Source organism: Chiloscyllium plagiosum, chromosome 9, assembly GCF_004010195.1.
Source record: "Chiloscyllium plagiosum isolate BGI_BamShark_2017 chromosome 9, ASM401019v2, whole genome shotgun sequence".
Taxonomy (NCBI): Eukaryota; Metazoa; Chordata; class Chondrichthyes; order Orectolobiformes; family Hemiscylliidae; genus Chiloscyllium; species Chiloscyllium plagiosum.
Genome location: NC_057718.1, coordinates 13749102 through 13764729, shown reverse-complemented (window position 1 = coordinate 13764729; position 15628 = coordinate 13749102). Strand labels below are relative to the sequence as shown.

At 40.2% G+C, this 15628-nt stretch overlaps 1 protein-coding gene across 3 annotated transcripts in view; it reads right to left on the bottom strand.

The window, feature by feature from the left end:
• The window catches only part of arv1 (ARV1 homolog, fatty acid homeostasis modulator), a 35318-nt gene that overhangs the window by 11034 nt on the left and 8656 nt on the right, over positions 1 to 15628 (bottom strand). For 2 of the 3 annotated variants that reach the window (XR_006312433.1, XR_006312434.1), the window contains exons 2-5: positions 13205 to 13324; positions 12696 to 12849; positions 8794 to 9018; positions 7218 to 7443 (exon numbers count right to left, since the gene is read on the bottom strand). Coding sequence is in view for 1 of the 3 variants with exons in the window: in XM_043695416.1 (XP_043551351.1) it covers positions 7337 to 7443; positions 8794 to 9018; positions 12696 to 12849; positions 13205 to 13324 (606 nt within the window). In the remaining 2 variants the exon portion in view is untranslated. Of the gene's footprint in view, positions 1 to 6915; positions 7444 to 8793; positions 9019 to 12695; positions 12850 to 13204; positions 13325 to 15628 lie in introns of those variants that run through there. The other variant, XM_043695416.1, reaches the window with a different exon arrangement.

The following is a 15628-nucleotide window of genomic DNA, read 5'->3' as shown; positions in this document are numbered from 1 at the left end:
CTCGGAATCCTAGTAGCACACAAACCCACCAACACTCTCAAACAAAAACTAACAAACTTAAAAGACCCAGTACAACCCATGGACAAAACCAACGTCATCTACAAAATTCCATGCAAGGACTGCCACAAACACTACGTAGGACAAACAGGAAGAAAGTTAGCCACCAGGATACACGAACACCAGCTAGCCACAAAACGACACGACCCTCTCTCCCTTGTAGCCCTACACACGGATGAAAAAAATCACCATCTATCCTGGGACAGGTGAAGCAAAGGCATGCCAGAGAATTCCTAGAGGCCTAGCACTCCAACCACAACGCCATAAACAAACACATAGACCGAGATGCCATCTATCAACTCCTCAGAAAACAAACAGGAAATGACATCACCACAACCCCAGGAACTCCATCCAGGAGAAAGATATAACTAGAAAGCAGGAGGCAACAGCTTCGCTTCACTTGAAGGTCGCTACTGATGATGTTACCTAGCCAGGTAACGAAACGTCTGGATATCAAACCTACAGCTCAGCGAGCAAACCTACACCCTATATTCTGCTTCTCTTTGCACTTACACTCATGGTTGCATCAATATATTGCAATTTCTGCTTTGCTTCAATGTTAAATCAGTGTAAATTAGTAGCCAGGACTCTCCTGATCTAGGAGCAAAGCAAAGAGAGTGAACAAGGAAATAAATTTTGATGCATGCACTTAGGCGGTACATAATTTCAAAATATTTGATGGACAACCAGCACTTCATTTAACTCTACTTGGCATAAATTTGGACTGAATTGGAAATTTTCCCTCTTTGATATCCAAGCATTAATATTTTTTAATCAATGGGAAAAGAACATGTGCAGGATAATTAGTTTCACTCAGGCAAGATCCAGATGATGCTGAAAAAAAAATGTAGAGTGTGGTTGAAACCTAACTGTATTAGGTGTCAATGAAGACCCATCCCAGAGATTTTAACATACTCTCAATATTCAAGCTGAATATAGAGGGAGTGTCACATTGTCTGGGGGTATTGTCTTTCACGAGATGTTAATTTGAAGCATTATTTGATACAATTTCTATGGGCGCTACAATTCCAGAGGTCCAATCTATTTTCTTGTCTGGGTATGGATCCATACCTCATTAAAAGGCCACTCAAAAAAGGAAAAAGAAACCATCCTGAAGAAATTACCTTTAGTGACAACACAATTTAAGAATAAATTATTTCATTTATACTTAATATTATGGTTAACTTCCACAAACTAGCTTTCACTTCCCTTGTGTCATGTTATGAAGTTGAAGGCATGTACTGTACCATTAAGAAAGAATGAATGCTCCTGTGCAGTGAGAGCTTACAAGCACCGGTTACAGAGGAACCTCGAATATCTGGCATTCGGTTATCCTAATATCAGATTATCCGGCAAGATTGCAAGGTCCTGATGGTTGGCTAAACTATGTTATCCAGCACTTGATTATCCGGAATTCGATTAACTGAACAAAATACTCCCCGCCTGTGTCCTTCGGGTAATCGAGGTTCCTCTGTATATGACTAGCTAGACTGTACTGGAAAATTGAAAATACATAACATTTGGCTGTGAAATGGATACCTGAATTGGTTCTGTTTTGACAAAAATTCAATCAGTTTGAATTATGCCTCAGGATACTAAAACCCAATCAAGCTTGAATTTATTATTTTGCCAATCTCGAACCAATGAGATAATCTGATGTTGGGAGTATAAAAAAGGCAGACATTTTGAAAATCAGACAAAATACCTGCCATCGAGAGAGACCCAAGAAACTGAAACACTCTCTATCAAAAGGTACCTTTTCATATGAAACATATTTGCAGGAAAAGAAAGGAGATGACCCAGGGGGACCTTCAGCTGGAAGGAGACACTTAGTTGACAGCCGCTGTATGGTTTTGAAATATTCTTATAGTGTTGGGGGCTTAGAATTGTGAATAGTTGTTGCTTAATGGTTCATTTTTAGAGTTAAAGAATAAATTGATATTATTTTCTGTAAATAGTGGAATTTGGGAGTCCTCTGTCACTCATATTTTAGCAGATTATGAGGTGAGGTGAGCTTTTCTGGGTGTTTGGTTTAACAAACAGAAGGGTTCACTGCCATGTCGTAAGTCATAAATATTACTTGCAAGTGTCAGGCAATGATGATCTATAAAGAAAGAGAATCTAACTTGACATTTCCAATCCACCATTAACAGGCTGGGAAAGGAGCTGTCAAGGTCCAACTAGAAACAGAAAGAACAGCAACAGGTAGAGTGGGTCCTGTCTTTTTGGTGCTTTAGAAGCTTCTGGTCGGCCATGTTTGATGCAGATTGGTCCCCCTCAAACTTTAAACATCTCTGAAATAAGAGTTACTATTGATTAGAAAGACACTTTCTGGACCTGCCACAGAAATATTGATGCTACAAGAGCAAGATTGGGTAATGTACAACATATTTCCTGACTTCAGAGAGGGGAGCAATATTCTATCTTGCAAGATGATGATTTGCACAGTTTTGGTAAACTCTGTTAAGTATCACTTACTGTAGCTCAAGAGCCCACTCTGGTATGATGGTCATACCAGGCTTAACAGTCATAGAGATGTACAGCACAGAAACAGACCCTTTGGTCCAACTCGTCTATGCTGACCAGATATCCTAAATTAATCCAGTCCCATTTGCCAACACTTGTCCCATATCCCTCTAAATCCTACCTATTCATGTACCCATCCAAATGCCTTTTAAATGTTATAATTGTACCACCCTCCACCACTTCCTCTGGCAGCTCATTCCATACAAGCACCACCTTCATGAAAGAAGTTGCCCCTTAGATCCCTTTTCAATCTTTTCCCTCGCACATTAAACCAATGCCTTCTAGTTCTGGACTCCCTCACCCCAGAGAAAAGACCTTGTCTATTTACCCTATCCATGCTGCTGAGGAAGAAGGAGTTGGCTTCACTGGTTTCTGTTTTCTTTGAGGTCTCTCAGCCAGTGGAGCCTGTCATTTCCACTGGCCTCTTTCAGTTAGACTGATTACTTCCAGTTAGCAATCTCTTAGATGTCAATATGAATGGTCACTTACTGATGTTCATGTAGCAGAGGTCCTAATGCCCAGAAAATTGTGTTCCAATGAGCAATTCACAATATACAAAGTCTTTGGGTGTACAGCGTACATCCATTGAATATGGCTGAGCCAGCTCAGACATTGTTGGCTTGCCAATTCGTACATGCTGACAGAATTAGCACAATCCAGGACCTTGGAGTTGGTAATCTTGTCTCGTCAACAGGACAAATCTGGGACAAAGGTGGATATTGTTCAGATTTTCTTCCAGCCTAGCACATGTTGTACAGGCCTCACCAATGTAGAGAAATTTGAAGATGCAGGTTCAGCAAACTTGCAATTTGGTGGTTTCATTTGGGTTGTGGTTTTCCACACACTGTCATTTAGATTTGAAATGATTGCTGGAACTTTTCTGAGGCGTTTGTGTCGTATCAGCAATAAGATGACTGATTGCTGCTTACTGTGGAGCTTAGATGTGAAATTATCAACTTCTTCCAGTATTACGTGGTCAACGCTGATAGATGGTAGAATGGCAACACCATGGACCATGGTATTTGTCAACATGGATCTACAAGAGCTAAATCATATTTGACAAATCTACTGGAGATCTTCAAGGATGTAACTAGTGGAGTTGATAGGGCAGAATCAGTGGATATGATTTATTTAGACTTTCAGAAGGCTTTTAATATGGTCCCACATAAGAGACTAGCACGTAAAATTAAAGCAAATGTGATTGGCATTAGTGTACTGATGTGGATAGAGAATTGGTTTGCAGACAGGAAGCAAAGTAGGAATAAATTGGTCTTTTTCCATGTAGCAGGTAGTGACTAGTGACATACTGCTGGAATCAATGCTCGGAGTGCAATTATTCAGAATATATGTTCATGATTTGGATGAGGGAACTATGATTAATATCTCCATGTTTGTAGATGACACAAAGCTAAGTGAGAGAGTGAGCTGTGACGAGGATGCACAGCTGCTTCAGTGTGATTTGGACAAGTTGAGTAAGTGGCAAATGCATAGCAATTGAAGTCATAATGTGGGTAAATTCAAAGTTATCCACTTAGGTAACAAAAACAGAAAGGTGGATAATATATGAATGGCAGTAGATTGGAAAACGGGGAGGTGCACAAGATCCGAGTGCCGTTGTACACCTGTCACTGAAATTAAGCATGCAGGTGCAAAAGGTGGTGAAGGCAACAAAAGGTATTTTGGACATCATAGCGAGAGGATTTATATACAGGAGTAGAGATGTCTTATTGCAATAGTTCAGGGCCTTGGTGAGACCACATCTGAAGTACTTTGTACAGCTTTAGTTTCCTTATCTGAGGAAGGATGGAAGGAATGGCTATGTAAGGGATGCAACAAAAGCTTGTCAGTCTGATTTGTGGGGACAGCAGGACTGACATATGAGGAAAAACTGGATTGGTGAGGACTATATTCACTGCAGTTTAGAACAAAGGGGGGGAGGAGATGGGGGGGGTGCCATTTCATAGGAACCCAAAACATTTCAACAGTACTACATAAGGTAAATGCAAGAAAGACTTTCCCAATGACCAGGGAATCCTGAATTACAGGTCACAGTTTAATGACTGAGATGAAGAGAAATTTTATGCAGGGAGTGGTGAGCCAGTGGATCTTTCTGCCACAGAATGTGATTGACACCAAAGCGCTAAATGTTGTCAAGAAGGAGTTAGATGAAATTCTTTGTGCCAAAGGGATGAAAGGGTATGGGCAGAATACCCAGTTAGATGATCATCTATGATCAGAAACCAAAATAGAAATTGCTGGAAAAAGTCAGGTCTTTGGGTACAGTAACCCTTCAGAACATTAACAGTTCTTTCATTTTTCTTTTGTTCAGCAACAATCATAATGAATGGCAGAGCAGACATAAAAGGCCAAAAGACCTACTCCTCCTTTCTAACCTCTAAAGTATTAAACTGTTTGTCTAATTTTTAATATCTTATTTACATATTTAAAAATAAGCTTCCAGACAATCCATATCACTCAGAACTCAAATGAAGTAGGAGAAAATGAAGACTGCAGATGCTGGAGATCAGAGTCAAAGAGTGTGGTATTGGAAGCACAACTGGTCAGGCAGCATCGGAGGAGCAGGCGAATTGACTTTTCAGGCATAAGCCCTTCATTAGGAATGGGTCTTGTGGGCTAAGGGGGCCTAGAGATAAATGGAAGGGGGCTGGGGCTGGGGACGGGGGGGAATGGGAGGCGGTGGAAGGTAGCTGGGAATGCACTAGGTAGATGAAGGTGGGGATGAAAGTGATAGGTTGGAGAGGAGGGTGGAGAAAATTAATGGGAAGGAAGATGGACAGGTAGGACTGTTCAAGAGGGCAGTGTTTGGCGATGGAGGCAGTCCAGGACCTGAATATCCTTGACAGAGTGGGATGGGGAGTTAAAGTGTTCAGCCATGGGATGGTGGGGTTGGTTACTGCACGTGTCCCAGAGATGTTCTCTGAAACGATCCACAAGTTGGCGTCCTGTCTCCCCAGTGTAGAGGAGACCACATCGCCTGCAATGGATACAGTAGCTGACATCTGCGGAAGTACATGGAAATGTGTCCACATTTGACAGAAATTTCCCTGTACTGGGCCTCTTTCATTGCCCAACCCGAACCACCCGACGCCTAGAGAAAGAACGCCTCATCTTCTGCCTTGGGACCTTCCAGCCACACGGCATCAATGTGAATTTCACAAGTTTTCCCATTACCCCTCCCCCCACCTTATCCCAGTCCCAACCTTCCAACTTGGCACTGCACTTCAGAATCCAAGTTTCCAAACCATAACAATACATCAGTAACCTTCATCACAATTTCTATTCCCACCCAACTTTGTATAGATGGCAAACTTAATTACATTATTTTCTATATCTACATTAAAGTCATTAACATAGATTGTGAATAGCTTAAGCCCCAGCACTTAAGTGTTGCAGCACTCCACTTGCCAGTCTGCTATCTTGAATATGCCCCATTTTTGCTTTTTGTTTTGCTTCATATATGTTAACAAATTCTCTAATGCTAATATTTCATCCCTTACTCCATGAATATTAACTCTTCATGCTCACCTTATTGATACCACTCAGAAGGCGAATCATGAGTGATGAAATACTCTGCACTTGCCTGGGTTAGTGCAATTCCACAACACCCAAGACCACTGACAGTATCCAACACAAAATGGCATGCTTGATCGGCACCCTGTTCACCAACTTAAACACTCACTCCCTGCATAGACTGTGCACCATTGTTGCAGTGTGCGAGATTCTAAAGATACAATGGAGTAACAGATCAAGGCTACATCAACAGTTAGCTGAAAGGCAGCAGGTGTTTGGGGAACACCTATACCTACGTGTTCTCTGAGTTGCACACCAGTCTCACTTGGAAAGATACTGCTGTTCCTTTGTTATTGTTGGAACTCCCTCTTCACGTCATAAGGACTGCAATGGTTCAATCAAGTTGTTTAACAGCACCTTAAGTGTACTAATTAAATAAATGTAGACATTGCCAGCAATGCCAACAGCAATGAACAAATTAAGAGTTATGTGATTGGATGTCACATCTATTTCAATTACTGGCAACTAAGATAACTGAACAAAATAAGAAAAATAAAATCGCACCAGTGATCAATATTATTTCAGTGCCATAGCAGACCACATTCTTTTTAAACCAGTGTCATTCCATAGTTAACTAAATGAGCTTCCAATAAACTTGTGGGTTGACTGTACTCGGATGTAGCTGGTCTGCTCAAAAGATTTTCTATTTCAGTAAATAAAACAGTCAGATATATTTTGAGGGAATGAATGTGACTAATCACTACAGTAAAGTCGTGAAAAGTGCAAAAAATCAACAGAATATTCAAGATTCAGAATCTTATTTATTAACTGGGATTAAACAATGCCAAACAGATGCCATTGCAGTTGTCGATGGGACATCTGCCCACTATTTTGTACAAAAGCTATGTTGCTCTTCAGGATTAGAAGTCTATCTTCAGAAATGTAAGACAATAATTCTGCCTATTTCCAAAATTTGCTTTAATTGAATGATTTTGAACACAAATAGGAACCAAATAATTGTTAAATATAGATTTTTAAGTTTATGTTGGATTGCTTTTATGATTAGAAAGAAACTTCATGATCTTGTTTTCTTACAAAATTACCTGTGGTTGTTAAAATCCCTCAGGAGATTGTTGCAGAGAGTGTGTATCAGTGCAAGCCATAAAAGTTTTGTAGAAAGAGCAATTCAAATGGCTTATGCTCTTAGATATTTCTGAAACACTTATAAGGTCAATTTCAGCTGTTCAAAGATGCAGGCTGTTAACTGCTCCACCATCCATCCAACAAAAATGACAGACAATGCAAATCTTCTGCTGCTATTCAGCACGACTGTAAAAGAAAACAAACCATGAGAAGACATTTTCACATTTTAAAGACTGAAATTCATGTGTTCAAGTATGTACAGTATTTGTCTATTCCATAGTTAAGCATTTTTTTTAACATTGAATCTTGAAGTAAAACAAACAGGCTTTTGAATTATTTGGAAAGGTCACGTGCCGTGTGAGTGTGAGGTTCAGTGAGGAAACCGGCAAAATAAAAGTGGCAAGCAAGGTTAGTGCACTTATTGCTGTATATACTATTTCATCCACTGTGAAATGTATGATGAATTGCTATGGAGGTCTTTTTTCACAAATGTTGTTACAAAAAGAAACATTCAGTGAATTAGATTTTTTGATCCTGTGAAGTTTTGTACACTCTATCACTGTAAACACAAAATGTCAAAGATTCATTGAGGTTTGATTCATTGAAAGAACTAGGGTGGCCATACAACGAAAGAGCTGGAATATGACTGCACACCTTGTTCCAACCACATAAGTGGCCAGTGACTCTTCCCTAGGCTTTGCCACTGGACAACTAGTGTGCTTGCCTTTTAGACAGTAGATTCTTTTAATACACATATTGGAGTCATATGATAAATATAGGGCACCAATTTACAATTCAAAACAGATTTAATTATCTCATTCCTGTTTCAAATCTATTCTTTCCACAGCGAGAAAGTGATTTTTTCCTCTTACAATGTTGGTTGACACCTGAAAATTCATGATGTAAATATTTGTGAAATAAAATCTCATCCAAGCTCCATGTCTTTTGTGAACAGGCAGCTGTAGAGCACACTTGCTCACTACAGAAACATTTGATGCTTGGAAAATGAAAGGTAGAATCTAACCTACATTGACACGGCCAGACACTAAGAGGAGTGAATGTTAGAAATCCATACTCATCAATCATGAATTTCCATCTAATCTTTTTGTTTTAAAAATCCAGAGCTTTTCCATTTAACTTTTAATGGAAATTTATCAGAAGGCTTTTCTCAAAACAAGCAAAATTAATTTGCAGTAAAAATCTACCGCCATCACAGTTTTCCATCAACAATAAAGATGATTTTTGTTCAGAAATTAAGTTTACTACATTCCAAATCTTTTTAAAGAGCTGATAGGGTAGGTGGATGCTGACATATATTGCATTCATGTCAACTGTTAACTTTCACTGTAAATGTTAAAATATAATTATCTGTAAATGGATATTTCAAGTTTGAACAGTACAATTGAAAACTGTACCTACAGAAACATTTTTACATTGCAAACTCACTGGATTTCAGAGAACAAAATGGACTCGGACCATAATATTATTTCAAATTATGATCATTAAATAGGTGATCTGATATAATGAGTTCATTACCTCTGACAGCTTGTGCATTTGATGCAAGCACAAAGAATTTGATGAGACCAATGTACAGTGGTGAATAATCATGTTCCCAGATCACAGCTGGAATCACAAGGAGTTTCCCATAGCCAGACAATAATAAAGCTATTAGCAATGTGTTGCAGTTTGATTTCTTCTGGATGAAATCGTTGTTTGTTAACCACAAGAAGAAAAATGTCCCACTCAGGAATGCTGCTAGTTCTAGACATCAAAAAAAAAGACACATTAATTTAATTATTTTGTGGCACTGTTGCAAGTGATACTTGAAATAAAAATATTTTAATTTATACAATGCTTTTTATATTGTAAAATACCTCAAGCTGTTTCATAGCATTTGAGTGGGAGCAGCGGCCGTCTATATTCTATATTCTATATTCTATATTCTATATTCTATATTCTATATTCTATATTCTATATTCTATATTCTATATTCTATATTCTATATTCTATATTCTATAGGAGCATTTGCAAGTAAAGGCAGGAATTTGACCCAGTGACACTGAAGGAACAATGATAAACTTCAAAATCAAGCTATTGAATGGCTTAGAATGGAAGTTGCAAGAGGTGGCATTTGCGTGTATTTGCTCCCCTTGTCCATCGAGATGGTAGCCGTCATGGGTCTAGAATGTTTTACTTGCAAATCTTGGTGAATTTATGATGTAGAATAAGAAACCATTTCAGGTCCTACATTCTCAACATCCCTTCCTAAATATCTTCCCTCTGTTCTCCAATTTTACTGACTTCTCAAGGATGGCAAACAGCTCAGCCGCTGTGCTGAAGAGTGACCTTATAGAGGTTTATAAAATCATGAGGGGCATGGATGGGGTGAGTAAACCCCAAGGTGGGTGAGTCCAGCACCAAAGGGCATAAGTTTGGGGAGAGAGGGGAATGATTTAGAAGGGATCTTAGGGGCAACGTTTTCATGCAGAGTGTGATGCATGTGTGGAATGAGCCACCACAAGAAGTGGTAGAGGCTAATACAATTACAACATTTAAAAGGCATCTGGATGGGTACATGAATAAAAAGGGTTTCGAGGTATATGGGCCAAATAGTGGCAAATGGAACTAGATCAGTTTAGGATATCTAGTTGGCATGGACGAATTGGACCGGAGGGTCTGTTTCCATGCTGTAGAATTCTGTGACTCTATGGAGTTCAACATGGAGCCTCACAAGGAGATATTGGATCAGGGAACCAAAACTTCATCACAGAAGTAGCTTTTAAAGAGTGTCTTAAAGGATAAAGAAGTAGAGGAGTTGAAAGGTTTCGGATGGAATTCCAGAGATTAGGACCTATGCACTAGCTCGAAGTGCTGGCTGCCAATGTGGGAGCAATTAAAATTGGTAAGCTGCCACAAATGGTGCCAGGGAGAGATCTCAGAAGGCTGTAGATCTGGAGGTGGTTACTGGGATAGGGAGGGACAGACCATGAAGGAATCCGAAAACAAAGCTGAGAATTTGAAAATCTAGTTGTTGATGGACTGGGGTCAATATACATAAGTGAGCAAGTGATGAGGAATGAAAGGATTTGGTGCATTAGGATAGGAGAACTTTGGATGGTCTCACGTTTGTAGTGTGTCAAAACTGTGACAGTGTAGAAGGAGGTCATTCAGCTCATTGTGTCTGTGCCATCTCTCTAAATCAGACAGAAAGTCAAATGCAAATTTGCTAATGACATGAAGTTAGGCAACATTATAGACAGTGTCGGCGATAGTATAAAATTACAAAAGTATATTGATGGAATAAGTGAACGTACAAAGCAGTGGCAGATGTGAGCAAGTCTAAGATTATCCGTTTTGGTCTGAAAAAGGTTAGCTCAGGGTTCTTGCTAGCTAGTATGAAGTTAAATATGGTGGATATCCAAAGAGACTTAGCGTTCAGGTACATAGATCTTTAAAATGTCACAAACAGGTGCAGAAAATAATCAAGAAATCTAATGAAATGATGGCCTCTATATCTACAGGATGAGAGTACAAAGGTCCAAAAGTTAGGCTGCATTATACAAAACCCTGGTTAGACCCCACTTGGAGTACTGTGAGCAGATCTATGCGCCACACATTAAGAAAAATATATTGACCTAAAGGGAGTACAACATAGGTCAAGAAGAATGATACCTGGACTTCAGGGATTATGTTACAAGAGAGATTACACAAATTAGACCATTATACTCTCAAATTTAGAAGGTTAAGGGGTGATCTGATTGAAGTCTTCAAACTATTAATAGACCTGAATTGGAAAGGAGATTTGTCCAATTTTATATTTGGATAACTAAAGTCTTCCATTATAACTGCACTGTAATTTTTGCACCTCCTAATCCTTTCCTCTCATTGGTAGCCCATAGACCACATCAAACAATGTAATTAGTGTTTTTGATCGTTAGCTCTCCCATTATTCTGTGCATCTTGATAACCATCTCTAATATTTGCCCCTGGTTACCACGCCCATTGCAATTTAGTTTAAACCCTACTGAATACCATGAGGAACTCAATTTCCAATCTTGAGGTGTGAACCATCCAATGACATCTTCCCAAAATCAGTCCCAATATCTCAAATATTTAAAGCACCCACTCTTTCCTGCACCAAATTTCCAGCCACTTATTCATGGAAGTTATTGTTCATGTTCCATATTCACTTGTGTGTGGTATTGGAGTCATGCGGAGATTAGTACTTTTTATGTCTTGCCTGCTAATTTTCCTGAAGAAGGGCTTATGCCCGAAACGTCGATTCTCCTGTTCCCTGGATGCTGCCTGACCTGCTGCGCTGTTCCAGCAACACATTTTCAGCTCTGCTAATTTTCCAGTCAGTTCCCCAAATTCTCACTGCAGGACCAGTTGCCTTTTTCTTGTTATTGCAATGTGGATAACGATTGCAATGTGGATAATGATTGCTGATTGTTCCTCCACTCTTGACAGTGCACCCTCGAGCTGCTTGACTCTGGCACCAGGGAGGCAAAACAACCATTCTGCAGAGTGAAGTGGCTGACCAAGACAGCATAGAAGTACTCAAGTTCATAGGAAAATGAGGCCTGGATGAAGGTTTTAGAAGATGAGCTGAAGCATGGACAAGCGCAAATAGGCAGCATTAATGTTTGAGTGGATACGTGCTTTGGAAGCTTGTCTTAGTGTCAAACAGGACTCCAATATTTTGGATGGTCTGATCGAGGAATAGAATCAGTGACTAGGGAATTAATTTTGTGGTATCAACTGAAGACAACGACTCGCATTTTCCCAATATTTTGTTTGGATGAAATATGGAATGTCAAATAGCCTGTGAGACAAATCAGACAGTGAAGGATTCAAGACAGGTGGTGGTAAGCTAAGGCTGGGTCTCATCAGTTTACAATGAATTGAATAATGCTGCAAAGGGGTAGCATGTAAAATATTATTTGCGATGGGCCAAGAATAGCACTGGATGGGGGGGGGGGGGGGAGAAGAGAGGGGCCACTCAACACAGATAATGTTTAATTTGAAACCTTTCCTGTGAAAAGCAGCTATGTTTTCTTCTCTAGTTCACTTGCCTTGTCTAGATTACATTAACAGATCGGTGGTTGACATTTACAATTCCTGCTTGGGATGTGGGCATCACTGGCATTTGTTGTCCATTCTGTTGCCCTTGAACTGGTTGACTTGATAGGCAATCTCAGAGGCTACTTATGAATCAACCATATTGCTGTGGGTCAGGAGTCACACAAATCAGACCGGGTTAAGAATGGTCAGGTTCGTTCTCTAAAGCAGATTAGTGAACCTGATTGTTGTAAAATCCAATCAACAGTGGTTACGGATTGCCATTGGACGAGCATGTAATTCCAACTTTTTAAAAATTGAATTCAAATTTCACCATGATGGAATTTGAGGCTCCAGATTACCACTACACCACTTACCCAAACTAGCTAATCCAAACATTTGGTAGAAATCCCACTCTTTGGCATAACGAATTATATCTGTTGGATCTACAATTTGCTGCGAATCCTGTAGCTGTGACCACCGAAGATATGCTTCACACAACAAGCAGAATATGCACAGTTTCCAATGAATCTAAAGAAAATGATTACAAAAATATCATTGTGTTAACCAATCTGATATTATAAGACGTGATATTCCTCTTATAAGATTATACAAGTAATTGAAGCCCTAACGTTGCTGGAGGGCATTTGGTTTCTTTTAGCCATTGGCTCTATTCATTATCAATGCCTTCAGAAGGCAAAGGAACAAAACTGTAAAAGGAAATAAAACAGCAAGTTAATAAGTGTGACCAGAAAGGTTTTATCAGCAAATGCTGCATTTTATGACAAATATCTTGGTCACATGATGTAGAATGTGTGTGTTGTATTTTAATGTAATTATAAAGGAATTAATCATGAAGTTTTACTGTAATTTAAGAAGTACTTACATTAATTTTGGTATTCAGGATGATGTGCCTATAAGCTTGAACTTTACATAAGATTGCATCAATGAGAATGATCACAGGATCATATTCAACGTACTTGTCAACCGGTTTCTGGCATGATTTCTGAAAGTAAAATCATAGAACATGGAACATTACAGCACAGTACAGACCCTTATACATTAATGTTGTGCCGACCTGTGTAACCAATCTGAAGCCCATCTCATCTACACTCTTCCATTCTTGGCCATATGTCTATCCAATGACCATTTAAATGCCTTTAAAGTTGGTGAGTCTACTACAGTTGCAGACAGCGCATTCCACACCCCTACTACTCTCGTGTAAAGAAACCACCTCTGACATCTGTCCTATATCTGTCATCCCTCACTTTAAAGTTCTGTCCCCTCGTGCTAGCCATCACCATCTGAGGAAAAAGGCTCTCATTGTCCAACCTATCTAACCCTCTGATTATCTTATGTCTCAATTAAGTCGCCTCTCAATCTTCTTCTCTCTAACGAAAACAAGTCCTGCAGCCTTTCCTTGTAAGACCTACTCTCCATACCAGGCAACATCCTCATAAATCTCTTCTGAACCCCTTCCACAGCTTCCACATCCTTCCAATAATGCAGTGACCAGAAATGTACACAATATTCCAAATGTGGCCGCATCAATGTTTCACACAGCTACAGCATGATCTCATGGTTCTGAAACTTAATCCCACTACCAATAAAAGCCAGCACACTGTATACCTTCTTAACAACCTTATCAACCTGGGTGACAATCTTTTAGGATCTATGGATACAGAGATCTCTCTGCTCATCTACACTACCAAGAATTTTACCATTAGTCCAGTACTCTGCATTCCTGTTACTCCTTCCAAAATTAATCACCTCACACTTTTCCACATTAAACTCCATTTGCCACCTCTCAGCCCAGCTCTGCAGCTTATCTATGTCAATTTGTAACCTACACCACCTTTCTCACTATCCACAACTCTACCGACCTTGTGTCACCCGCAAATTTACTAACTTATCCTTCTATGCCCTCATCCAGGTCATTTATTCAAATGAAAAATAACAGTGGACCCAAAACAGATCCTTGCAGTACCCCATAGTAACTGAACTCCAGGATGAATATTTTCCATCAACCACCACCCTCTGTCATCTTTAAGCTAACCAATTTCTGATTCAAACTGCTAAATCATCCTCAATCCCATGTCTCTGTATTTTGTGCAATCGCCTACCACAGGGAACTTTATCAATGCCTTAGTGAAATTCATACACAGCACATCAACCGCTTTACCCTCATCCACCTGTTTGATCACCTTCTCAATGATCTCAACAAGGTTTGTGAGGCACGACCTACCCTTCACAGAACAATGTTGACCATTCCTAATCAATTTATTTCTCTCTAGATGATAATAAATCCTATCTCTTATAACCCTTTCCAACACTTTACCCACAACCAAAGTAAAGCTCACAGGTCTATCATTTCCAGGATTGTCTCTACTCTCCTTCTTGAACAAGGGAACAATATTTGTTATCCTCCAGTCTTCTGGCACTATTCCTGTAGACAATGATGACAAAGATCAAAGCCAAAGGCTCGGCAATCTCCTCCCTGGCTTCGCAGAGAATCCTAGGATAAATCCCAATCGGCCCAGGGGACTTATCTATTTTTACACTTTACACAGGATTGCTAACACCTTCTTCTTATGCACCTCAATCCCATCTAGTCTAGTAGCCTGTATCTCAGTATTCTCCTCGACCACATTGTCTTTTTGTAGTGTGAATACTGACGAAAAGTATTCATTTAGGCTTTCCCTATCTCCTCTGACTCCACGCACAACTTCCTACTATTCTTGATTGGCCCAAATCTTATTCTGGATCAGTGGTGCTGGAAGAGCACAGCAATTCAGGCAGCATCCGACGAGCAGCAAAATCGACGTTTCGGACAAAAGCCCTTCATCAGGAATAAAGGCAGAGAGCCTGAAGCGTGGAGAGATAAGCTAGAGGAGGGTGGGGGTGGGGAGAAAATAGCATAGAGTACAATAGGTGAGTGGGGGAGGGGATGAAGGTGATAGGTCAGGGAGGAGAGGGTGGAGTGAATCGGTGGAAAAGGAGCGAGGCAGGTCGGACAAGTCAAGGGGACAGTGCGGCGCTGGAAGTTTGAAACTAGGAAGAGGTGGGGGAAGGGGAAATGAGGAAGCTGTTGAAGTCCACATTGATGCCCTGGGGTTGAAGTGTTCCGAGGCGGAAGATGAGGCGTTCTTCCTCCAGGCGTCCGGTGGTGAGGGAGCGGCGGTGAAGGAGGCCCAGCACCTCCATATCCTCGGCAGAGTGGGAGGGGGAGTTCAAATGTTGAGCCACGGGGCGGTTTGGTTGATTGGTGCAGATGTCTGGGAGATGTTCCCTAAAGCACTCTGCTAGGAGG